The 27,933-nt window shown below is 41.4% G+C and overlaps 1 protein-coding gene and 1 pseudogene across 1 annotated transcript in view; one reads left to right on the forward strand and one right to left on the reverse strand.

The window, feature by feature from the left end:
* The window catches only part of ITGBL1 (integrin subunit beta like 1), a 213,247-nt gene that overhangs the window by 175,530 nt on the left and 9,784 nt on the right, over positions 1–27,933 (forward strand). Inside the window, exon 8 of the mRNA XM_059377440.1 lies at positions 12,902–13,018. Coding sequence (XP_059233423.1) covers positions 12,902–13,018 — 117 coding nt within the window. The remainder of the gene's footprint in view (positions 1–12,901; positions 13,019–27,933) is intronic.
* LOC132002993 (hsc70-interacting protein-like) lies at positions 2,891–5,861 on the reverse strand (annotated as a pseudogene).

Raw genomic sequence — 27,933 nt, forward strand, 5'->3', positions numbered from 1 at the left:
AGAGGACTATGTTAGTAAAGTGCTAATCTCTTTTCTGTGTTATGTGAGCCTGTAATTACTATCTAGCTATTGAGCATGTACTGCAAATGTGGTTTTTACCATTTTTAAAAGTGAAAGAAAATAAGGTCAAAAAGAGTGTGCCTGCTGTGACCACACTGACAGGTGCATTTGATAATACAGTGGTCTTCTTAGTTAATTTCATTCTAGAGCAGGAAATACAGGTGTTTGTTTGTTTGTCTAGAGAAATGGAATAGGAAAGGAACGGATTTTATGTGAGTGATTGAGATTCAAGCCTCTCAACGTGTTTCCTATTGTAAAAATGTAAATAATATCTATTGTTTATTGGGCACTTACCATACGCCAGGCTCTGACTTATGTACTTTATATGCATTACAACATTTAACCTTTATAATAACTTTATTATCAGTTTTATTATTATTCCCATCACACAACCATAATAAATTAAGTTTAACTTGGTCTTCCAAGGAATTACATTTAATAGTGGACATCTTGAGATTAGAATCTAGATTTATTTAATGTCAGAGCCCATGCTTTAATTGTATCGGTGCCCTAAATTGTATTTCCCTGTCTCTTTACCTTACTGACATTTAACAGACACTTTGAGACTCATTCCAAGGTCACCTTTACCAGGAACTTTTTCTAACCCTGCCAGATGTGCGTGCTAGTTTGTTTTACCTTTATTCCCTCCACTACTAAAAGTTTTTAAAAATGTCCTCAATTTTGTATCTTCAGCATCTAACATAATACTTGATCCATAGTTGATATTCAAAATGTATTTGTTGAACGAATGAGGGAGTGACCACATTGATACAGATATTCAAGGCTGATCACCCAGTGGCATTTATTCTTGAGCAAGAATATGTGTTTTCTATGTGGTGTGGTTTGAAGGAGGAGAGCATCAGTCTCTACCTAAACACCTCAAGTGGGGGCAAATGGGGTGGAACTGATATGTGTGTGTGGTTGCGTGTTGTATTTTTAGTTATGCTTTCTGGAGATGTTTTCAGTCTTCAACAGTTGCTCTTCAGGTGCATACATCTACCATGTGGTATCTGAAAACTCCCAATTTGTGCTCTCTCACAAGTGTATTACTAGTGGTGATGGAGAAGATTCAGTTGGTCGTTAACACCTAATGAAGTATGGGTTTACCCAATTAGTTCATGAAGGGACCCTTCCCTAACTGTCCATCCATGAGATTAGGGAGGAGCATCTGTTTTGTTTGTCTTTGTGTCTCCTCCTCTAGCATGCAGTAACTGGTCCCTGATGATTTGAAGCCCATGCCCTAATGGAGATGACACTTTAGGAAGAGAAGTTTGAAGAGAGTGGTGGAAGGAGAAGGCAAAGTCGAAAGACCGAGAGATTTGTTACGGTTAAGATTGCGTAAGAAGAGGAATCTAAGAAGAAAAGAAATACCTGGAAGAAAGGAGGAACAAAGATGGTGTGTGTGTGTTTATGAGAGAGAGAGAGAGAAAGGTAGAGAGGTGAGGTTGGTTGAGGGATAAAGGACTAGAGGAGGAATAGGAGGGGAAAAAAGAAGAAAAGGAGGGAGAGATACATAGCCTGAAAACCAATTGTCTAGATTTATATTAGTTTGGAAAATTAGCCAGTACCAGAGATTACTACTTTTTCTCCAGGTAATGCTTACAGATACCTCTCCATTTTCATTAGGAGAGAGTCACCCAAGCATCCCTAACTATTAAAAAGAACAACCAACAATAGTTCTAGAAATGATAGAGGACGGAGTTAATGTTTCCATCCCCTCACTCATTCTGTGACTTTAAGAGACAACCTGTGTGTCCTTGAGAAAGTCACATGATTTCTCACTCCCAGAGTTCATTTTCCTCATCTGTAAATTATAGGGCTAGTTGGACTTGATCATCCTCCATGATTTTCCATCTCTAACAATCTCCAATTTTATGAAATAATGAAATGAATATTTCTACCATAACTGTGCTCTGGTAGTTAATAAGGATAAAAATTGGTGAACTTAATTGATAAGGTTGGGTTTTTCTAGTTTTAAATGTTTTATTTAAATTCTAGTTAGTTAACATACAGAGCAATATCAGTTTCAGGTGTACAATATAGTGATTCGTGACTTACATATAACACCCAGTGCCCATCACAAGAAGTGTCTTCTTTAATACCCAACACCCATCTAACCCATCATCCCCACCCACCTCCCCTTCAGCAACCCTCAGTTGTTCTCTGTAGTTAAGAGTCTGTTTTAAGGTTTGCCTCCCTCTCTTTTTTTCCTCATGTTCATTTGTTTTGTTTCTTCAATTTCACATATGAATGAAATCATGGTATTTGTCTTTCTCTGACTGATTCATTTTGCTTAGCACAATACACTCTAGCTCTATCCATATCCTTGCAAATGGCAAGATTTCATTCTTGTTGATGCTTAAATAATATTCCATTGTATATATATACACCACATCTTCTTTCTCCGTTGGAACAGTCCATGGACACTTGGGCTTTTCCCATAGTGTGGCTGTTGTTGATAATGCTGCTCTAGACATTGGGTAAATAAATAAAAATTTAATCTTTCAATTTCTAAAAATATAAATGAGGCAGTCTACCTTTTACAAAGTTATCAAGCTGTTCTTTTTTTTTTTTAATGAAGTTTTTTTTTTTTTTCTATGAAAATGAATGTACTTTGTATTTGTGGAACTTAAGAGCACAGGACACATTTTCAGAAGACCAATTTTACTTTTACCCACTTATGGTAATATCTGCAATGTTAGAATGTACTTAAGTAATATATAATTAAGTAAAAAGTAAATCAAATAAGGAACCCAAAAGGAACTGGTCTTCTTGGGTTATCCACAGCACACATTAGAAAATTCGAGAAAGAGCACACATTACCAACAAAAAAACCACTGACAAGCTCAAACGCAAGTTTATATGCTGAGTATTTTTAAAGGACTTAAAAAGCATGCTCAGTTAGCATACAGCCTTTTCTCACTATATAACAGATGCATTCCTATTTGCTTGTATAAAGGGTTAGAACCTGAATCAACTTACTTATGACTTCAGAAATGTGCTATTTCAGAAATTATTCCATGGAATTTTCTTCACTGCTCCTACCACTGATTCTTCAAATAAGCAAAGTATAGAGGGTCTCATCCCTTGGCAACTGTTTTTGAACACCAGCACGTTAAATTGGAAAGGTAGAAACCTAGCGATTCCTAGTACAGTGCCTAGACTTAGTCTTAATTAATGTTAAGATTTGAATGTACAACAGAAAATCCATCATTTCTTTATCCTTGGAGGAGAGGGAAGGAAAAAAGGAGGTGGGGGATATGGTGCAGTATTCAAGAGCTGAATAAGAACACTCATAATGCCATCAACCCCACAATGAAGAACCATGGATCTCATCAATTTTATAATTCATACTGGATCAAGAAATTTGGTTCCCCTCTATGTATATCAATGAATTCAAACCTCATACTCTCCAAACTACGAAGATGAATAATGTCAGATAAACTCCAACTCCAACAGGTATTTCCTCAGAAGACTGAACATCAAAGGAAATCCCTCCTTCCAACATCTTCTGAGATGGTTAAGATCTCACCGAAGCAGAAACCTAACATTTAAATATGCAATCACTTGGCCAAGTAAGAAACTACAACTGTTATGGGTATTATCTTACATAATCACTATATGTATTACATAGTAAACCCAGCATTACATATACTTGCACAATTATGCTGTGAATGATAATAATAGTGATGACGCCAGTGAAAAAGGACTATCTTTAGCCCAAAGAGTACTGGGAGGGGAGAAGGGGGGACATGAAAATAAGCAGAAAGCACACAAAGAGATGGGTATTTTCGGACCAGGAAAGGTCACTCTAAACACAGAAATATTAAAAAAAAAAAAAAAAAAAAAGGTATTCCCTTATTTCCCCTATGTGGAAATAATGCAAAACATTTATTTTCTATATCAGACAAGAACACAGCTAAGCAATCCAAGTCTACTGCAGCATTATAAAAATCATCCCTTCACCGCAGTGTAAGATTTAAATGCATCTGCACAAGGGTGCACACTATATAAAAGGAGTAAGGTTGTTGCTGCCCTGCCAAGCACTTCTGGTCCCTACCCAGGTCCGACTGCAATACTGGTGGTCCCAATGGTTCTATCAAAATAAACTGTGTTTAAAAAATAAAGCATTTAAAAAGACAAGTCAAAATGCCTCAGAAACCGTATCTCCAACTCAAACTTCATCTATTTTAATGTATTATTTGCCTCCTACTAATAAACCTTTATTTCACTCGTTATAACTGAGCAATGAATCTTCCACACTGAAATATCTTCCTTGCCCAATTAATCCAAAGGAAAAAAAAACTGAAATGATTAGTAAAGAAAAATGTAGGGACTAACACACCCTTTTAATATGTTTTTAAATATTTTTAAGGTTTAAAAAGTGTTTAAAGTTTGTAGTTCCTAGTAGGAAAACATTATCTGAATGAATACCCTAATGGAAAACCATTGTAGAATGTTTCAGTTGCATGGGGAGCAGAGGGGTAGGGATTCTCTTCACAGCACCCCAGCTTTCTTCATGAGAAGGTCGGAGGTACACTGGTTTGTATTATTGCGACATCCATTAGGTGATCGAAGTTGCTTTTCCTTCAGCAAGGGCTTTATTTGTCAGAAGGGCATTATGCTTGACCTCCACATTTGGCTGACAATTTACTGATGAGATTCATAACCTTTGGGTTGCTCTGATATTTTGACATATTCGCTGGGTTCTGGGCCACATCCTGGAAGGCCACCATAACTTCTGGATCCTGCATGGCTGCAAGGACTTCCGGATCACTAAGAATTTCATTGAGCCCAGGCATTCCTGCCATTCCAGGCATCCCCCCTGCCATTCCAGGCATTCCCCCAGGAAAGCCACCTGGGAAAGAGCCATACTGAGCTCCTGATTGTCGTCTGGCTTCTTCCTCCCTCTGCGTTCTCTCGTGTTCTTCCCGAGCCTTCTTAACCCTTTCTATTCTTTCTTTGATCTCTCACTCTTCACGTTTTCGCTCGTATTTTCTCGTATTTTCTCCGATGTTCAGCAATTTTCTGGGCCCTCGGTTGAACTTCTTTCAGCATCGCACTAGCATCTTCATCATAATCCAGTTTACAAGCAAGGGCAAGATCAGGTGCTGCTTCTTCCCAATGGCCCAGAAATCTATGTGCTTTCCCGCGCCACTTAGAAGGCTGAGCTGAATCAGGATTTATTTCAATAGCTCTGTCACAGTCTCGAATGGCAGCATTTGGCTTCTGTAATTTGATGAAGACACTGGCTCTCTTGGCATACAGAATGGCCAAGCGAGGATTTAGTTTGATGGCATCTGTGAACAAGTCAATGGCTTTCTGTAGTTCACCATCATTTAGGGCATCAATGGCAGCCACTTTTTTATCATTTGCCTGATCCATCATTTCCTCGGTTATCTCTGCATTTTCATCTCCCATTTCTTGAGGGACATCGGTATCTGGTTCAATCACACCTTCATTGTCAATTTCTAGATCACTCTCCACACTTGATGGTTCATCTGTCTTTATGTTTTCCTCCGCCTTCTTACTATCTGGTTTTTCTTCCTTGATACTGTCTTCTGATTTAGTTTTATGAGTGGCAGGTGGTATTTTAACCCCCATGCTTTCCACCCACTCCCACAGGAAACGCATTTCCTCGGTGTGCAGAACGCTCGGATCCAGCTTACACATTTTCACGAAAGCCCGAAGCTCGCTCACTTTGCGGGGGTCCATGGTCCAGAGGCAGTGGCAGGCGGCAGGTGCGGCTGGGGTTGCGACCCGATTCCAGGCGCGGGTACTAGCTCAGCGTGATCGTGTAGAAGGGGCTTTTTTTTTTTTTTTTTTAAAGATTTTATTTATTTCACAGAGAGAGAGGTCACAAGCAGGCAGAGAGGCAGGCAGAGAGAGAGAGAGGAGGAAGCAGTCTCCCTGCTGAGCAGAGAGCGCGATGCGGGGCTCGATCCCAAGACCCTGGGAAGGCAGAGGCTTTAACCCACTGAGCCACCCAGGCGCCCCTCAAGCTGTTCTTTTATTTCATCTTGTAATTCAGTGGTACAGAGTTACTGTATATGTAGAATGACAGTCCTACTTAGTCTGACTTCTTAGTATTAAAGTAATGTTATTTTATTTGTATATACCTTGAAGCAACTTGTAGACAAACCCCAAAACACCATAAATGAGGGTTTCTCCAGGCGGTATCAGGTAAAATCATATTAACATAAAACTTCAGAATTTTCAAGTATTTTAGTGAACCAGGTGACTTTCCTTCAAAGTATAATTATTTTAAATTTGCAGTTTATTTCCATGAGATCTACTAAGTGATATAAATAATTTATTGTTGATAATAATCATTGTGTATTATCTTTATTGTGAGTGATCCATTTTTGTCCTTGGACTGTTTTTCTTGTGGTTATTGGTTATTGGTTATATGAGTTCATATGTATAGTCATTTTGTCATTTTTTGTTATGTTTTATCTGCAAATATTTTTGTCTCAGTTTATTGTTTATGTCAGTCTTGCTTATTTTTTTGTTTTAAATATTGTTTTGTTTTAATTATTGTTTATGGCCAAACTTGTCCTTTTTGTTTGTTTGTTTCTGGTTTGTTTATTGTCATGTTTTGAATGGTCTTTCCTACTTGAAGGTTATGAAAACTCTCACCTATATTCTTGTCCAACATTTTATGTTTTAAACTTTCACATTTAAATGTTGAGTACACTGGCAATTTATTTAGTTATAATGAATGAATTAAGGAAAAGACTGATTTTTTTTGCAACATAGCTCACTGGTTATACCAGCCTTGTTTCATGAATAGTCCACTATGCCCAGGAAAATATATACCATATTGATTTATGACATTCTGAATCATTGTAAAGTGTTCACACTTTGACCCAGGTGCAAAAGTAGAATAATGCCAGAATCCCAAGAGCTCCCACTGGCCTTGCCTCAATTATCACATATAACCTCCTCTGAAAAGATAACCATTATTCTCACTTTTAGGTGTTCTATGCCTTTCTTTCAAGTTTTCCACCTACATATACATTCCCAAACATTGGAGTGTTTAGACTTATCTGTTTTGAAATATTTCAAAAAAATATACAGCATTTTGTGTCTGACTTGTTGCACTCTACATTATGTTCTGAAGATTTAGGCATGATGTGGCAAGGAGCCCTGCTCCCTTCACTGTAACGCAGTGGTCCACCTAAGAATATAACTGACGTTAATATATTCTGTTATCGATGAACATGTGAGCCCCCTTTGAGACTATAAGGAATAGCATTGTTATGATAGTTCTGGAACATTTCCTGGTACAAACAAGTATACTTTTCTCCAGAGAATATGACCAAGAATTGAAATGCTGGTTCATAAATTAAACATATTGACTAGATAATGCTAAGCACTGTTCCAGAATATTCTACCAACTTGCATTTCCACCAGTTATAAAATATATGGCCTGTGTTTCCAGACCATTTCCAAAACTTAGTCAGTTCTTTAAAGTTGGCTAATCTGATTAGTTGGGGATGGAATGTTATTGTGGTTTTAGTTTGCATTTCCCATATGATTAAGAAAGGAATATCTTTTCAAATGTCTACAGACCATATGAATTTTCTATTAAAACAAATATTAAAAAATTTTGACCTTTCAGTTTCATAATAACAATAACAATGATAACAATAACATAATAACATTAGTAAATTTTGCCAATAATGCTCAAAATAATTGTGTGATATTTAGAAATATCATTCTCTAACACTTTTATTTGGAGTTGATGCCTAGTGAAATGAAATAAGTTAATGGGATAGCAGAAATTATAGACTTATATAACTCTTATTTAGAATTAAACTCTCCTATCTGATCAAGTATTTTGCACAAAAGAAATTCTTCATGTTTGCTGAATTTCGTATGAGAACTATTTTGGAGTAAGTGCCTTAGGGTTTTAAATTTTAATCTGGTACTTAGGGGAAAATGTACTTCAAGGCAAACGTGTTTGAAAGATATTTAGCTTTCTTAGGGAGTGTAAGAAAATTTAAATTAAAGATGATATTTAAAGTGAGGTATATTTTATTTGTTAAAATGACTAGTTGTGCTTAGGAATAAACTGCAGCTTGTCATTCTTCACTTAGTTTTTTCTATATTTTAAGGAAGTGTCAAATTTAAAATATTTAAGTAAAATATTTTAAAATCAGAACTTTTTGATATCTACTTTAGTCGATATCTTGATATCTATCTTAGTTCATTACTCTTTGCTTATGTCAAAGCCTTAAAATTTAATTCACAGGGATTTCAGTCCCTTATAAAATGATATCATTGGACTGACTTTTTGTGTGTGCTTAAAGATTATCTGCTTTCTAAAAATTTAATAAGAATGGAGAGACTCGGTGTAAAGTTCACCTAAGTTTTGGTTGAATGATATTGATGATGTTGACTGAATTCATTTCTTAGATAGTTATTTCTGTCCTTTCCATCTGTCTCTGGATTATCTTTTCAAAAATTACCTGGCTTGCTTTTATTTCTTTGAGCATACCTTTCTTTAGATTTTCCTCTCAATTTGTTAAATAAAATAGCACTTATTAGTACTAGACATGAAACCTTCCATTATCCTACATTCTTATTTATATGAATATTGATAGTCATTTGAGAAGACAGATTTATAGCTCACAACGCTAAAACAGTCATTGAAATAATAATATCATTTAGCAAACAAAGAGAAGAGATTGGACTCGATTTCTTATTAAAAAAAAAAAAAAGACAATAAATCTGTATGTCAGGGTTTCCTACTCCACCAACAGAGACAACAGGACACAAATCTCACTGTCAGCCTTGACCACAGAGTTCAGTATTTGTGGTCAGATGCAAGCATGTGCTTATGCAGTATAAAGCTTGCATTCCGTAATCTACCAGTGGTGTGAACAAATTACCGTGGGATCAGAAAGGAAGCACACATGTTCCAGGTAACCGAATAGAGGTGACAAGGAAGGTTTCATAGAGGTGAGGAGATCTGAGCTGGCTGTTGAATAGTGGGTCCGCTTGTGCAGAGAAAGTGGTAGAGCTCACAGCAGAGAGAAGAAACGGAGCAAAAAGCAAAGTTTCTGAACATGAGTGCACTGTGAATATCGAATATCTGCTTTGACAGGTGAGTTGGAGCAGGTGTGGAGAGCTCTGCTGAGGAATTTGATCTCTGCCTTGAAGGTCTATGTGGGACTATCACATGAAAGGCAATTACATAATCACAGACATGTTTTAAGAAAGTGGATCTCTAGGAGAGGCGTGGGGGGCTCACTGGGTGAGGGGCAGTATTAAGGAGGGCACGTGATGTAATGAGCCCTGGGCGTTATGTAAGACTGATGAATCACCGAACTCTACACCTGAAACTAATAATACACTGTATGTTAATTAATCAAATTTAAATTAAAAAAGTGGATCTCATGAAATTTCATATTGGAAGGAGAAGAATAGCCCATTAAAAGAAGGAAGGAATCCACTATGTTATCAGGTATTTTTAAGATTTGGTGACAGATCAAATGATGGTGACTTTCTCCCGATAACAAGACATAGGAAGAGAAGTATGTTTGTAAATTAAGATGATGAGCTTGCTGTGGGACAGACTTCATTGATGTAACTGTGGGAAACACAGATGAAGGCTTTCTGGTAATTGGAAAGGCATATGTCTTCTGGAAGAAACATCCTACATGTCATGGGAATGTATTATTAAACCATTTACATGTGATTATTGTTTAGTGCATCTGTTCAATAAACACTGATTCAAACATCCTGAGGACACATGAGAAGGCAGTTGATTCTGCTGTAGTTGTGAAGGCGTGTGAGTAGGAGGACGCAAGAATCATGGATTTGGTGAAATAGACTTTGGATCTTGAAAGACGAGTAGACATTTACCTGGCAAGTATATGTCGTGGTAGTGACTAGACCAAAGTGGTGACCTAAGACAGCAAAATAATGCAATTTAAAATGTGGACTGTAAGAACAATTTACTCTTCTTTAGCTTTCTATCTGTAATACATTAGCCTGTCTTGATTTATGATTTTTTGTCTTTGCATATGAAGCAACTACAACCTATAAACTGTATCAGAGCGGTATCTGTAAAGTAACTCAGCTAATAGTTGGCTTAATGTAGCTTTTTAAAACTCTGACAGATACATGACCAAATTAAATAAATAAATAAATAAACACCTAGAATTTCAAAATGGTTAATTATACTCTGATATTTGAAAAATATACATGAATTAAAATCTATTAGGGGAAAAAATGGACCTAAGATCCAATATGAACACTTTGCAATCTAACTTTATAGAAGAAATATAAGACAAACTATCCATAATGAAAACAATGAAATGTAGATATTTGAACACATATGCCACTGTTTACTTATTTGTTTGTTTGTGTATTTATTTATTTATTTATTTATTTTTGAGCAAGAGCTTGAGGGTAAGCAGTGGGCAGGGGCAGAAGGAGAAGGAGAGGGAATCCCAAGCAAGCTCCACAATCAGCTTGGAGCCCAACATGGGACTTGATCTCACAACCCTGAGATCATGACCTAAGCTGAAACCTAAAGTCTTAACTGATTACACCACCCAGGTGCCCCCCTGTGCCAGTAATCAGATTATCCTTTCCAAAAAGGCACAGAAACCAATAATACTTACATCCAAGAAACTTCTTGAATGCCTTCAAATGTTAATAAAATTGTCACCAAAAACACATACACCCTCAAACTTAAAAATCTATCTTGACTTGATCAGTAGGTCTGCATGCCCTCTCAGGAACAACGTGGTTGATGTTTCCCATATCTGCCCATGAAGGACTCGTTAGCCACACATGGTTGTACTGCGGATGGTTGTATGGTTAGTCTCTGTGTCTCCACAGTCTGGGTTTCTGTTGTCATTCACACACACACACACACACACACACACACACACACACACACACCCCATGATGAGGACGAGTAAGTTTGTGGGCACCAGAAGGTCCCTGGGGCTCAGAAGAATGGGTTCCATCACCAGCCCTGCTGATGTCTACTTCTCAGGCCTTAGATCGTTCAACCTCAGCTTGGCTGCGTTTCCTCATCTGTTAAATAAACTGTGGGGAGTCATGGATCCTCCTGACATCTTACAAAAATATAAACATGTGCTGCTATATTTTTCCAAGGAGAGATCTGAGGTCTACCAGCTACAGTTCTTGTCTGAGGAAACAGAGACCACCTTCATTGATGGGGACGGAGGAGGATTTTATGCGAAAGGTTCAGGCACAGAGTGCAAGTGTGGACACCCAGTTCAGGCAGCGCCCCAGGGAGGCCAGGCCCTGCCAACAACACGCCCTGCCACCATTACTTAGTGCCGAGCTCCTCCGCTCCTGGACACTCACCGCTGTGCTGTTGCTGGGGTGCTCCTGCCACAGACCCTGTGTCTTCACTTTCACCCTCAAGAAGCAAAACCCTGGCCAACAGTGTCTGCTGTTGTCCCTCTTCTATACACCAGGACATACGAAGAGGGAGTGTCACCGGGGATAGAGAGGGACGCTGCCTCCCCCTGAACTTGGGCCTGTCTCCAAGGGCAGAGAGAGGCTGGCCGAGGAGCAGCCAAAACCACACTGTCCATTGTGGTGTCTCTCACCGGATTCTCAAAGGGACCATGACCCCACCACTTCTGCCAGAAAAGATTATGAATCACTGCATTAGATTATCTTTAATTACAGCTCTGAAATTATATGATTCTAAATACTAATTTTCCTTTCTTCCATCATCTACCAACTTGGAATTTCTTTAACAAGATACAAATGCAGCACACAATGACTAACAACATTGCAGGGTCAGCCCCGAAGCGTCTTATGATCATTTCAGTGGGTGTGTCATTACGACGGTTGGGCTAATGACAGAGAGTAACAGATGTCTCAGGGTAGTCACCCAGATGAATGTCTGCCAAGCCAGCGCCAGCTCCACAGGCAGAAGGAATTTTCTTTCTCATAGCCTCGTGGTGCTGCGTTGGGTATAATAAGATGCAGGCTGGCCTCATGGTTAAGTGCACAAACTTTAAGGTTAATGAGGATGGATATGAATTTTGAGTCTATTCCTTATGAGCTAGTCCCCCATGGAAAGGAACTTGGCGTCCGTGTGTGTCTGTTTCCTGTTTAGTAAAATTGTAGTGATAGTGCTCGTCAGTGAGTGCAATGGTGAAAACAAAAGGATGGAATGGGGAAAATTATAGTGTTTGACACATAGTTACAGCCCAAGAAGTAATGATGACAGCCATAATGACCATAGTTAAGGAATTCCCAAACTATGAGCCCAGCTCGTTCCAAAAAAGGCTTATACTTTAAAATTTTGAGCCAAGAGCAATAAGGGTACTTAGGTCGTGCACTTTGGTAAGCATTCCATGGTAAAATGAGTTCTATAAATTGTAAAACTGGCGTCCATAAATAATAGCCATAAAACATTGCCTTGAAATGTACCTGTGAGCATTTTTTTTTCCTTACGTGGCCAGTAGACCCAAAATAAAAATATATAAGAACATTTTTTTAAATGACATTATGCTAAATTATGTTTAAATATATACCATGTGGTATCATCAAGTGACGTTAAATAGGAAATACCCAGAGGGATTCGTAACTGCATTAGTCTTCAAAAATGAATGAAGCGAGTGTCACTTCGCCCCCCGCCCCTCCCGCCCCCGCCCCCGGCCCCTCCCCCCCGCCGGGCTTCCGTGGCTCTTGTTCTTGGGCGTCGGCTTACCAGAGTCCGGGAAGAAAAGTCCTTCGCCCAACTATTGAACGAGCTTCACCGTGCGCGTGTGTGCCTGGAAAGCGGGGCTGATTCTAGGACGCTTCTAAGCCCTGCGCTCTCCCTGTGTTGCAGGTAAATGCGAGTGCGGCAAGTGCACCTGCTACCCTCCGGGGGACCGCAGGGTGTACGGGAAGACGTGCGAGTGTGACGACCGCCGCTGTGAAGGCCTGGACGGCGTCGTCTGTGGGGGTGAGCCCCTCACGCTCTCTGCCTCCTGCTGCCCGCCTGCGGCCGGGGTGGCCTGCTTTCTGCCTGTCTGCCTACCTGCCTCTCTCTCTCCTTCCTTCCAACTCCAGGGCACCTGGGTGGCTCAGTTGGGCGTCCGACTCTTGGTTTCAGCTCATGATCTCAAGGTCCTGAGATGAGTCCTTGCTGGGCTTTGCACTTGGGGACTCTGCTTGGGATTCTCTCTCTCTCTCTGCGCTTCCTCCTGCTCATACACTCTCTCTCCCTCTCTCAAATAAATAAATAAGTAAATTAAAAAAAAAAAAAAAACTAAAAAGGAAACTCTGTTAAAAAGAAGGTAAACTTAAAGCAATATACAATTAGACCTAAAAGCATTATGTAATGAGGTTTGCATGATCTGTATCTTCTAAAAGGCTTGATTCCGGGCTCTGGGAAAATATACTGTATGCCGGCCACAGAAGGTCACTGAAATTACACTAGGTCCTGTGAAGATGGTGACAGGTTTTGCTACAGCTGATCAACTGAACATGTTTATTATTGTTAATAAAAACTGGTTGGGGAAGGAGGTATTACCTACAAAAATGAAAAAAAAAAAGGCAATATGATTACACTCAAAGTTCACTTACAAAATCACACACACACAAAACTCCATTTCCATGATGGCTCAGAGACCCAACAGGAGCTGAAGGACCGTAAAAACAAACAAACAAACAAACAAAAAAACTGCAGGGAGAGATTGAGACAGAAAGTGGTCAGGCAGCACAGAGTCCCGAGGCTGAATGTGACGTGTGTACCGAGCTCCGTCCAGTCAAGGGGGTGGGCAGCCACCACTCTCCTGTTTCAGTCTTTTGAGTCTTCCTTTGGCTGCGGCGACGTGCGCAGACCGCAGCTCTGTGCGGCTCTCCGGGGCTGTCCTGTGAACTGGGTGCCCAAGCTTACTTAGTAGCATACTCGGTGTCTCTTCAGATAATGATCATAATGTAATTGGGGGCTGTTATTGGGAAAAAATCAAAATGCGCCTCCACCTTAGGAAGGCGGGGACACCATCTGTCTCACACCCATGCATGTCTCTCTGTGCTCTCTCATTCCAACTATAAAACACTGGCCATTTGAGCAAACATACGTTTTTCTTTCCTTTCTCCGGAAGCCTAAGGAAAAGACCCCCCGCCTCCCTTTTTTAGAAAATAGGTCTTGTGCCGGCTGCCGGTCTCCCACAGCCCGAGAGACTGCTCCTGCTTTCTTCAGGTCACAGATGAACAGAGAATGAAGTTGGAGGCATTTAGGTCTCCAAACTGAAAACTGCAGACCGAGGATTTGAGCTGTCCTTCCGTTCACAGATCTTTCTCGGCACCACGGTTTTCCCCAGGGTGACATCAGAATGTTTTGACTTTTTGTCAATATTCTTTTTGGCTTGGATTCTTTTTTTGTTGTTGTTTTGTTTTGTTTTTTGATTTGTTTTTGTTTTTGTTTTTAAAGATTTCATTTATTTATTTGAGAGAGAGACAGTGAGAGAGAGCATGAGAGGCGAGAAGGTCAGAGGGAGAAGCAGACTCCCCATGGAGCTGGGAGCCTGATGCGGGACTCGATCCCGGGACTCCAGGACCGTGACCTGAGCCGAAGGCAGTTACCCAACTAACTGAGCCACTCAGGCGCCCTTGGATTCTTTTCTTCAGTGGTATTTAGCGGAAATATCTGAGTAGATAATAGTCTCTCTCTATCTCTTTTGTTTATGTTCCTTTATGATTATGTTTACCAACTCATTTAATTCTTACAGTGATACGCAAAACCCACCTGGCATGTAGAACAAACTGCAGACCTGTCTTTGCTCTTACGAGCATCACCATGGCCCTCACAGGGAGTCTCTACCTCCCATGGGTCTCCTTGCCCATCTGCCTTGGTAACTTGGTTGAAAGGGCTGGTATTCTAGAAACCTGTTACATCTGCAAACCCATTAAATTAGATAAACTCTCCCCCCAGTGAATGTCTCTCTCTCTCTCTCCAACTTCGGGGAGGAGCTCAACCATGACAACGTATCTGTCTAGCTCCATGCTAGAAGAGATCAAACATTGACTAGGTAAGCGAGAGACTATCTCACAAAGTAATCATTTTTTTTAAAAGATTTTATCTATTTATTTGTCAGAGAGAGAGGGAGAGAGAGCGAGCGAGCACAGGCAGACAGAGTGGCAAGGCAGAGGCAGAGGGAGAAGCAGACTCCCTGCCGAGCAAGGAGCCCAATGTGGGACTCAATCCCAGGCCGCTGGGATCATGACCTGAGCGGAAGGCAGCCGCCCAACCAACTGAGCCACCCAGGCGTCCCTCATTTTTTTTTTTTTTTTAAAGACTAATTCTTGACTCTGCTTGTCTACTCTGTATTTTGTCCATCTACTCAGAATTATTGCCCTAGGGGGAACTGATATCCACTAGTGAAGCTAATAAAAGACCAATGCATAAAGCAGAAAACCAGTTATTTGATATACAGTGAAGAATACAATTGTACCAGAAACGAGAATGCTTTGTAGAAAGAAACTCTGTGGGAAGTAAGACTCTGAGATAAGGATTTGAACGGACGTAACTTGCTGGGAAGGTGAAGGAGATGTCGGTAGGAGAGTGGGCCCGCGGAGGCCTCAGTCACGGTTTGTGTTATCAACCCTGTTACCGCTATGGGCGCCTGGACCTGGATCCGAGGACAGGAGGGGAAACTCTGGGAGCCCGGGGACAGCACACAATTCTTATTTATCCGTCACTCATTGGCTGAGGACGGCTTCTAGGAGGCCTTAGCTCCCCTGCCATACCTAGCAGGCCTCAAGGGTACTCACGTGATCTCAGAGCAGCCTTCTCTGGCTGGGCAAGACCTTGGGGTAGAGAACTCCAGGTGGCACTAGGTGGAAGTCCCCAAAACAGTAAGGACAGTATTGGCACAATGTCATCTGCCGAAGGATTACAACTCTCATGCCCGCTGATCCGAGCATCTTCTCTGGATGGTGCAGCAGACACACTGCACAGTCTTAATTCTTTAATATGATCTAGATTTTACCAACTGTCCAGTCCAACCTTTCCTTAGACAGGATGTAACATAGTAGATGACCCGAGAGCTGTAGACAGGCAGACAGGTCTATGTTGTGGTCTTGCTTATAATTTGGTTATAATTCTCACTTACTCGTACAGTGAGAAATTAATTCTTAGGGGGTTGATCTTACTGAATAGAGATGGTATCATGGAACTTAATCAGAGGACAAAGGCCTTTTCAAGTTTGGGGAGAAAGTTGCTCTTGCTCCTGTGTTCTCCTTGGAGGCCTAGCCCCGCCAGCAGCAGACAGGTAGCAGCCAGATTTGCACAGCGTCTCTGATCACTGGAATCGGATGCATTCCCTCAGTTCTTGTTCTTAAATCTTAGCAACTAGCTCTAAGTAAACACCTATGCATTTACTTTCCTATTCTAAATTTCATTGAAAAGTTTTATTGACCAACGGTCTCTGAATACTTTTCAAGTATGTAAAGGGGAAAAGTCTTGGAAATTTTTCTTAAAAAAAAAAAAAACTTACAATCTGCATAATTCCATTTTAATAGTTGAATAATGTCCTTGAGAGATTTGGGATTAGGATGATACTGGTATTTTAAGATTGTCTATAGGTAACCATGGTTTGTTTCTCTAACCCCCTTCTGCTTCATCCAAGCTCCCTGAGCTGACCAGCCCAGGCGACAGGGCAGACCATTACATTCTGCCCCCTGTTCCTCACTAGGGCCGAGGCACGCGTCATTACAGATTCTAGTCAGTATTTTTTTGCTTTTCTTGTCATTTATTTCTGAATCTTAATTCCTGATGGTCATTCCTCTTGCTTGGGGAAGGATCTTTCCAGGAGGGAGAGGGAGAGCTGTGCCCCCGCCAGTGGCTTACGTATGTTTATCCTCGGTAACATACAGCTCGGAAAGCTGCATAGAACTTGGAGTCCACACATGCACTCTGATATGATTCCTCGACAAGACTCTCTCTTTTCTTCTCATGATGATTATAGTTTATGAAGTTGCTGTGAACACCAAATTAGTGAATCATTATTTCTAAGAGAAATACAGGGCCATGTTCCTGCCTCTAATCAGAGGATTTTCATTAACAGATCAGTACATGCCCTCGTATTTTGTATGTTTCTGTCTAGAGTCACCTTGTGTCATGTTAACGTGGAACTCACGGCCAGTGGCCCTGTAACCCACACCGGAATGGAGATCATGTAGCAGATGATTTCTCTGTAAGGGACAAGCCAGCCTTTTTGCTCTTAGGTATGCAAGGCGGCACTTGGGCACTCTACTTAGGGGCCATCTCAAACACCAAAATCATCAGCATAAAGCACAAAAGTGTGACAAGCAAAGACTAAACATACCGCAGAAAGGACGCTTGATTACAGTGTGAGAGCTGAATCAAGAGACTGGGGGGATCTTCTTTGACCTTAGCCGGGAGCGTGACCCGTTCAGCCTGCCTGCCCCAAGGACCTGGAAAACTTAAACGAATATTGATTTCAGGGAATACAAATACATTTTAGTGAGTAAGCAAATTCTCAAATACGGGATTAGCAAATAATGAGAATCAGATGTAATTCATGTTCTCACTGGGAACATTCCCTCCCACCATAGTTTTGCACTTGGGCTCAGAGTGTGATTTCTTTGGGCCAGCTAGTAAAGGTCCTGTGATTTTAATTTGTGTCTTTTCTGAGCACTACTTCAAGGGAGGAATTACTCGAACCTTGGTTTTTATAACCTTGAATTTCATCTATATCTCAGCTGTTCTCTGGAAAGAAAATGTAAGAGACATGCCATTAATTAACATGTTTGAATCTATAGTCACTTTAAGATTAAGGTATACAGCATACTAAGCCAAATGATAAGATCACAAGTTCCTCCATGAAGCTTTATGTAAATGTGCTTTAATACTTAGAAATACAAATGGCAGTACAATACAGTAGTTAAGAGTTGGGAGCCCCCCGCCAACCATGGCTCTTCCACTTACTAATAGTATTTGAGATAGTTTCCATAACCTCCATTTCTTACCTATAAAATGATAGTTGTAATATACCTCTCTAATAGGGTGTTGTAAGAGTAGATGAGTTAATGCATCTGAAGTACCCAGCATATAAGTATCGTGGACATACGACGTACAAATGTGTGACACACACATATCTACACACGTAGATATTATTAGTGGTCTGTACACATACAAAGAGACTGACAGACATGACGAAGGCAGAATTTTGTGCTGTGGACTGCTGTAAATCTATGGGATGTGTAACAGGGTTCCATGTTTGCTTATTAATTCCTTTTGTAACAACAGTTTATTCAAAGCTGTGAATTTCTGGTATTCAGGTTTAAATGGAATGAGGTTTTCCCCTGTTTACTTTTTTTTTTTTAAGACTTTATTTATTTATTTGACACAGAGAGAGAGAGAGCTCACAAGTAGGCAGAAGGCAGACAGAGAGAAGGGGAGGCAGGCTCCCCACTGAGCAGAGAGCCCGATGATCATGACCTGAGATCATGACCTGAGCCGAAGGCAGAGGCTTTAACCCACTGAGCCACCCAGGCTCCCCTCCTGTTCACTCTTTGCTTAAAGCAGACTTTCTCCTCATGCCTGACAGTGAACTACTGAAACCAAGTGGTCGCTGTGCGTCTCAGAAGTGTTTTCGGTGGTTCTTACTCAGCAGTGCACTTTCTCTGGGGGATCTTCTCGTAGATTTTCCCCAAGCATGGGAGAGCACAGTGAAGAAGACACACCAGCCAGGGGGGTTTCCCCAAGCCACGGTATGCATTGCCAACGTTTCTGTATTTCTGTGTATCTAAAATTATCTATTATAATAAGAAAAACCCCTCTTCTTACTTAGCAACACCTTATCATCGCACGTAATAATAATTTAATCAGCAAACCCTCATTGCACATTTATTCCATGGAAAGCCCTGCCGGGGCTCTCCGTATTTTTCATCTCCTTGATGCCATTCTCTCTGACCTGTGTTCTCACAGGGTTCCTCTTGGTTCAAGGTTAAACCCGTGGAAGCTGCGCTACCTTCCAGCCATTCCACATCACTGACTCCCCCGGAGGCTACTGATAGACCCTCCTTGCCCAAATCCTGGGCGATTTTCAGTACTCATTCCAAATGACCAGAAGAAAACACAGGCGCTGGTATTACTCCGAAACCCTCGGGAAACGGTCTACCCTCCGCGCCTCAGAAACGCCGGTCACACCTGTTTCTCTCCCACTTCTCTTCTAACCACTTCATTTCTTTCCCTTGTTCCGCTTCCTAAGCCCACCCATAACTCTTCGTATTTCCCTTGACATGGCTTCTGGGTGTCTTCCCGCTGTTCTCTGTCCTCGTGCCCTACGAGCCTCTCCCCCCTTCGACTTCAGGTCAGCCTCTCAAGACGATTTCTTAGCTCCGTTCTCCCGAGTTCCAGACTCTCTCTCTCTTTTTTTTTTTTTTTTTTTTTCAAATTCGAATTAAATATCTTCATTGGGAAATTCTTGCAGCTTCTGTGTGGTTGAATCTGAACTTATCATGTATTTCTTCATTAATTCAGCAACTGTCTATGGAGCCTGTACTCTCTGCTGGCCCTGGAGATTCGGCGGGGAATCTGCCGGAGCTTACAGTCATGGTGGAAGGGCAGATGTTGACAAAGGAATGACATTGAGCCAGATGTGCCGAAAGCAGAGCCACTCGTTCAGTGGGAGCATACGTGATCAGGGGATTTAACCCAGACTCTAATTCTCCATATCTGGGTAACGCTAGATGGTGCATAGTATGCGCTTTGCACATATTCATCAGCTGAACACGATGCCCGCCATACTTGGTGGTAACGGGGCGGGCAGAACTCGGCTGGGTGCAGCGGTGGGTGTGACAGCGCAGTCACGGAGAACAGTGTGTACCAGGCATCTGCGGGAAAGCCAGAGTGACATATTGCAAGAACATTTGAGAACCAGAAACCCTGGACGGTTGGGGATTGGAAAGCAAACAGGAGAAGGGTGTGACATGTTTTAAAAACCATGTTGGTGATTTGAGGTTTTACTCAGAGGATGATCGGAAGCCACAGAAGGGGTTTGCACAAGGCGGTAATATGATCCCTATGTTGAAAATGCACCCCTGGCTGTGGGGTGAAGTAGGCATTGGAGGGGTGTGTTGGTGAGGCTGGTGGATGAAAGTGGATGTTAGGAGAGTAGTTCTGGTGAGAGGTGAAGGTTGTTCAGCTGGGTAGAGGACAGGACAGATGGAAAACTTGGATGTGTTGGTGACGGGATTACCAACAATACGGACAACAGGCTAACAAAACCCTTACCTTACTGAAAGAGATTGTGACCCTCTGTTAATCTCCTAACTCTGGTTCCCTGGGAACAGATGAAGACAGTATACGCCGACGTTACCGGACAACATTGCTCCTGGTAATCGTGATCTGTGGTTGATAAATTTCAACTAGATTGGGAGGGAGTATGGCTGAACTATAAATGTGTGATGGGGGTGCCGTGCCCCGGTGGGGTTTCCGGGAACTCTGCTTAGGGAATCATTAGGAGAGATTTGGGCTCCTTTAGGGCATAAGTCTTCCTATAGGTTAGGGAAGCCTCAACATCTGTGCCATATGGATCCCATCTCTGGGCATCTGGGCTGTGTTATCAGAAGAGAATGTAATTCCCATACCACTGTATTGAGCTGTCATCCTCATCAGCGGCTGCAAGGCCTTGCGCGGGGGGAAACGCCTGGTGCCGTCCTCATGCCAGGATGTGGTTCCAGCCTCTTTTCCTTCCAGGGAGACTAGGGCCAAAGGTCAGCCAGAAGGCTTAGCGGAGTCCTCACTACCCCAGGAGTATGAGCAGCATTTGCAGAAGTTCATGATGAAGGGATGAGTGAAGGACCGGGGAGGATCAAGGATGAGTCCCAAGTAAGTTTCGGATCTGAGTATTTGGATGGAGGCGACCGTACTTTGTGGTGCCAATTGTCTCCATATTTTTTAAAAATGATTTCTTCGTAGAAGACCGTGGAGATGGAGAAATTTAGATGTGCTATGATTTTGTCCCTTTTACCCGGCACTGTATTCCTTACACTTCTCCTTGAACACCTCACCATTTTCCATCCTTCTACTCGTCCTCCAAATTATCTCCGTTAGGCGGCCTTTCTGAAATTCTTCTATACTTCCTCCATACTGCAATACCTTCATCATAATATCTCCCCATTTCGCTGGGTTCTTATATGTCTCTCCTCTTCAGATCTCTACCCTTCTCGTGGGCACAGTAAGAGCCTCCCCTTCCCCCATTATTGTGTCCTCAAACTTAGGTTAAGGATTGATCCCAGGAAGTTTTTTTTCTTTGAATAAATTGAAAATTAACAAGGCCACAGATAAGGGGAGAAAGGGACAGAGAAAAAAAAGAGAGAGACAGAGATCCTAGTTTGGAATCAGAGAATTCTTCAGGTGGGAATGAGCATTTGACCTGAATCTTGAACAGCTAATATTTAGCTGTGTGGAGCTTGGGTGTGAAGATCATTTCGGGTCTGGGAGGGCTAAGCAAAGGCACAGAGATGAAAAAATATTTGCTGTGTTGAAGGAATGCATTTGTTTCATTTTCTTACATCAGAGCTCTTTCTCAGCTGCTCTTGAATCCATCCTTGGGACTTTTTTTTACACTATTCACTTATCATTTATAATGTACATTATTTCACTTCACCTATTTTATTTTGCTCATCTTTAGAGTTTGGGCATTATAAAATATTTTACATTTTTTTTTAACATTAAACAACTAAAAATTAATGAAAAATACAAAGGACAAAATAAAAATTCCTCATAAATCTATCATTCAAAAATAATGTCTGGTGATACTTTGTTGTATTCTTTCCTATATTTTTTGAGGGATAGGACTTTTTAAAAATACCTTGGTTTATGAATCTTCTGTGGGTATTTTGATATTTTTTCTAGAGGAAGTCCGCATTCTATGGTGTGTGTGCACTCTGCTGTATTCCTTCTGAAAAGACTTAAGTGAGTAGAAGTCATTTTTTTAATAAGCTGAGTGAGCAGAGCCATACAGCAAGATGAATGGGAAGCTACTGTTCGGACAGACCAGGGTTTGGATCCTGGCTCCATTTCCTACTAGCTGTAGTAACTTACACAGGTTCTTTGGTCTCTGCCTTGATACACCCATATGTGTGGAAAGGACATAACACCCACCAGTTTTCTTTATGGTGAGAAGGAGACATAAGGAATGCAACATGCCTGAGACTGCCAGCCAAGTAGGCATCCATGCACGTCTTCTGCATGTAACGGGAACCAAAAGATTGAAACGTCCGTCTTCGGAAGAGGACAAAACAATGCATCTGTCTTGGATATCTTAAAGCAGTAGCTGTGGGGTGTTAAGAAAAAGTTGGCATCATATGAATCATCAGTTCTGTGTCTAGGAGGAATGGCAGCTCTTTGTAGAAAGCATGTATTGCTCCCCTCACGGGCAGCCAGGGGTTAACAAATCTTCCTAGTATGAGTGAGTGAAGCTCCTATCCCCACCTGGCATGCCTTTGGAGGCGAACAAGACTGAGAGTCACTCACGTAGGTCATTTTCTCTGTTCACCACCAGACACAGGTTTCTCTGTTCACCACCAGACACATAGTTTGCGTGGTCTTTCACCTGGAGAGATGAGCCAGCGTGTGGCCAGAGAGCTGTGCAGGGCTTGCCTGAGTATTTCAGCAAACAAGGACTGAGTGAAAGCAAATGCATCCATAAGCCTACCAAATGAGCAGGCACATGAGAAATAATAACTAGCCCTACTTATCTCCTCCTAAGAGTAACGCTGAAGATGATTTACCATCTCTGGTGGGTGGGGGTAACTTGGTAATTGTACTTCAAGGTGAGTGTAAGTAATTACATAATTCTAGGCAGTTCGGGTTTGATTACACCAAAATTACATCCTGAAAATGAGTCATGAAAATGACTGGCAAACAGAAAATCGGTATGAGGTTAGACCCTTCTTACTTTAATTAAGTTATTGGTGAGTCACGTGCAATGATCGTAGACCACATGCGGACCTTCTCAAGACATCTTTATTAACAAAACTGTATGTGATCTGTAAGTGCGTGGATTTTTTTAATGAAATAAGTCACTACTGAAAAAAAACATGTTCTGTCCAGAGGGATAATCCTAAGAATCACTCACTTTTTAGTGGTACACAATTTTAAGTGTGTACACAATTTTAATTTAATTTCATGAAGAAAATATACCCACATGTTGGCTCGTGTGTGTTTAATTGTTTTAGGCAAATAGAAACTTGACCAGAGACCTCCCTCCTGCTCTCCATTTACCCAGGACAGGAATAGGAAATGGCCGGCTTATTGCTGTTCTTCTTCCCTCTGTGTTCCTGGAATAGCTGCTGCCCATGGGTCCAATTGAAGAAACAAGAAAGGATAATGAAGAGCCACCTCTTAATTACACAATCAGCTCACATTTCTTCTGGGAGTTCTTTAGTTCATAGCTGCAAATTGAAGGAGCACATGCAGCCTGAGGATATGAGGATAGTGACCCCCAGGTGTTGCTGGATTGCTGACCTTGACAAAGGTCTCCAACCACGGACTCAAGCCAAGCCTCTCTTAACTTGGGTAGCAGGGGGATTGTCTCCAGATGACATCACAGTCCTCTTTTCTGAGTTCCTAAGTGTACCAGTCAGAACTGCAGGTAAATCACAGAAATGTATCTGCAGGTTGTCACTCCAGGGATGGATGGTGAGGGGTCTACCCGAGATCCATCAATGTCCCGTACACCTCTGTCTTCACTTCCGACCTTCCAGCATGACTTTTTACTGTCATGTTCCTAGAAAGCCTCCAGTATATCCAGCTTTTAGGGAAGAAAAAGGGGAGAGAAAAGGGCAAAGATAAGCTATCTTCGTATAGCTGGCCGAGTCTGTCTCATTTTTTTCGGACGATAGTAGCTTTCCTGGAAACCTCACCCAAAAGATTTTCTCTTGTATCTCATTTGTTAGAGCTGTGTCTTAGATCCAAAGGAGCCTGGGTTTTCAAACATTTTCAGATGGGCATATTATCACCTCCCTGAAAAAAAAAAAAAAAATGAGTGCCCCCCCCCCATATTAACAAGGGAAAAAGAATATTGGGTAGGCAATATGTAGTGTCTGAGACAATTAGATCCATTCATAGGTCAGTTTCCTAATTGAGAAACATCATTGCAGTGTTTTAAAGAAATGTTTCTCAGAACCAGTGAATTGCATTGGAAATGCTCTTTGTCTAGAGCAGCCGTGTCCAACAGAATTTTCAAAGATAACAGGAATGTATCTGCTTCATTTTACTCGGGAGCCACTGACTCCATAGAGCTTTCAGGCACTTGATATGTGACGGGGGCACCTGAGACACTGCACTTAAAATCTTACATAATTTTACTACATTCAAATAATCATGTGGGACTAGTGACTAATACATTGGGCAACACAGGTCTGGAGCATCCTTCATGAATATTTTGGTGTGGGGGAAGGGAAGCAAATAGGAAGAAAGAGTGAGGACGGGGGTACCAGATGCGCGGAGCTAAGTATCTGGGAGAGGTGAGTGGCTGTGGAAGTGAAAATCAAATGGAAAATTACTCACCGGTGAGAAGACTTGGAAGTCAAGTGAAGGCCGATTTAGTGTACTTCAGATGGCTCATTAGGCTGGCTCTTTCTCAGGTTCACCCTAGAATAATCTGTTTACACTTATTATACGAAGATAGCTTATCGCTATGGTTTCTGCCTCCCCGCAGACATGTTGTTCTTACTGAATGGTACACATGCATTAGGCTGCAATAAGTCTGCCACCCCTGGGTGTTTCATTCATAGACCTCAGTGACAGAGTTGGTCTGGCAAAAGCTGAGTGAAACTACTCTTTTTTTTAAGATTTTATTTATTTATTTGCCAGAGAGCACAAGTAGGGGGAGTGGCAGGCAGAGGGAGAAGCAGGCTCCCCACTGAGCAAGGAGCCCAATGCAGAACTCAATCCCAGGACGCTGGGGTCATGATCTGATCCAAAGGCAGATGCTTAAGGGACTGAGCCACCCAGGTGTCCCTAACTGAAAGCACTCTTATGCTCTTATGTTGGTTTTTTGTTTTTTGGTTTTTTGTTTGTTTGTTTGTTTGTTTTTTGCTTTTTAACCGATTTTCAGGAACATTCTACTCAGTAGGCCACCTTTATGAAATAACCTCCCTTGTCATTTTATAAAATTGTTTCATTCTTTACTACATGTTCCTACCTGTCCATCTTCTTCTCTTCTACCTGAGCCCTAAGTACTGGAGTTCCCCAAGATTTATTTCTCCCTAGGTGGGCTCATTCACTCCCAAATGTTCCAAATGCTATCTATTTTTGGAAATTCCAGCATATATAATCTAGCCCTAACCTGTGAGCACCAGACTTGTGACACCTGCTTACATAACCTATTTACTTGGTTGTCTTTAAAAAAAAGGAAAAATAAAAAATAATTTATTTATTTATTTGAGAGCAAGACACAGCGAGAGAGGGAACACAAGCAGGGGGAGTGGGAGCGGGAGAAGCAGGCTTCTCAGAGAGCTGCATATGGAGCTTGATCCCAGAATCCTGGGATCATGACCTGAGCCAAAGACAGATGCTTAATGACTGAGCCACCGTGGTCCCCTCTACTTGATAGTCTTAAGAGCATCTCAGACACATGAGCTTCAAAGCAGAGCTGATTTTCTCCTCTCAACTGTGTCCTTCTGCAGCTTCTGTATCTAACAAACAGATCATTATTTATATTTTCCTAGCTAGGAAACTAGTCCTTGCTCACTCATCACGTCCAATCCAAGGCCAAGCCCTAGACGCGCCACCCCCTCTGTCAACTCTCCTCATCTGGGCCTCCACCTCCGTCACCTTCCACTTGGACAACTGCAACTCTGTCACTTTCCCCATACTCAGTGCCTCCCAACACACCTTAATCTCTCCCCCCCAGCTGCCAAGCTGAATTGCAAATTGTAAATCATATCATATCACTCGGTTGCATAACACCCTCTACGATTTCCCATTCTTCCTGGAATAAAATTGAAACTCCTTACCAAGAACAGACAATTTCCTATGTTCTCATTCCTAAATATTTCTCTGGCTTTGTTATTTATTCCATTTGTTCTTACTTAATTTTCTTTGAACACAGTAACCTTTTTTCACTGCCTGTGAGATGCCAAGCTCTTTCTTATTCCAGGAACTTTTCATTAGCTTTCCTAGAACATGGGCTATCTTGGCTTCTTATCCCTTGAGTGTCACAGAGCTCTTCTCTGACTACTCCAGGTAACATTGTTCTCATTATGGAATATACTAGCGCCCTCTTTAGCTCTCCCACAGCTCACGTGTATTTGTGTCCTTGTTTTGCACCTTCGTGGACTATAAGAACCATGACAGTAGAGCTAGTACGATGCCTTGTGCACAATAGTTTCTCGAATGGATGCCTACGTTATTAAAATTTATTTTAAAAAGATGATATCAAAAGATGTTTTAAAAATTTGAAGTAAAGAAGAGCCATGCCAATGGTAAAGAAAACCATTTAAATACCAATGCGTTTTGACCATTGTCTGGGCTAGATGCCAACCTAATTTTGTGGAAGGATGTGATGAATGAGCTAATAAATGTAAAACAATCTCCTATTTCCATGAATATAAATTTTATATTAAATTACTTGCTGTGAGGAGCCATTTAGTTATTCTCAATGATATCTTAAGTTAAAGGGAGAATGGCTTTCACTGCAATAGAGATTAAATGATTCCAATTATGTCAAATTGATGGAAATTCTCACTAGCCCAGGGTCAGTAAGACCCATTTGGAAATTTCTGAGCTGGATGCCACCGATGCACAGAAGCTCATTCTTATTTTTTGTATCCCAGATTATCAGCCTCCAAAGATGGACGGTTTTTTTTTTTTTTAGCATCTTAAATCACTAAGTGGACTTTTGTTTTATTGGGAAAGTAAAGATGTAGTCAATTTAATAACTATTTTTTGTGTAGGTAGCTCTTCGGGGTCCCCGATGCTCTAGCTTCCTTCCACCCTACCGAACACAAAAATAAAACAGAGCCATCCAGGAACTGTCCGTTGCCCTTCAGTGACGGTGAATTAACCAGAGGACCTATAAACGTGCCCTTGATTCGGCTTATGGTTCTCAGCTGGGATTTGTGGGTGAAAAATGAAAAGGAGGTTTTGTCAAAAAAAAAAAAAAAAGATTTCAGGGGCACCTCAGTGGCTCAGTTGGTTAAGCGGCTGCCTTTGGCTTAGGTCATGATCCCGGGGTCCTGGGATCAAACCCCACATCGGGCTCCCTGTCAGCTGGGAGCCTGCTGCTCCCTCTTCCTCTGCCTGCTGCTCCTCCTGCTTGTGCGCTCGTGCTCTGTCTCTGTCAAATAAATAAATAAAATCTTAAAAAAAAATCAATCTACAAGTTCTGTTTTTGTTTTTGTTTTTGTTTTTGTTTTGTTTTGTTTGAGGATCCACTGTGTCTAAGGCGGTGTGCTGGGCACTCTGATTCCTACTCTCAGGGAATTCACCTTCAAGTAATGGGTTTCTTTGATACATAACTAGATACCACAACGTGCAAGAAAAAGTTCCCAACAGAGGTGAAAAATAAGGTAGTATAGACACTCAGAGGAGAGGATGCACTTCACTTGGGGTTATTAGAAAGATCTTCACTAAAGTTTAGTCACTTTCCCCAGATTTGAAAACTATTATGACCAGACTATGTAGGGTGGGGAGCGTGGATTTCTATCTCAGCGAGCTGGGGAAATGTACGCAGAACAAGGAATAGATCAGTTTAAGTGAAGAAGTATCTGTAAGGGGAAAAGAGAAGTGAGAGAGTGAGATTGGAAAAGTAGGGCAGGGGTGTATTTCAGCAGCCTAAATTGTAAGCAAAGCTATGTAGGGGAACTTCATCCCATAAGCATTGAGGGGCCTTA

The sequence above is a fragment of the Mustela nigripes genome, chromosome 15, assembly GCF_022355385.1.
Source record: "Mustela nigripes isolate SB6536 chromosome 15, MUSNIG.SB6536, whole genome shotgun sequence".
Taxonomy (NCBI): domain Eukaryota; kingdom Metazoa; phylum Chordata; class Mammalia; order Carnivora; family Mustelidae; genus Mustela; species Mustela nigripes.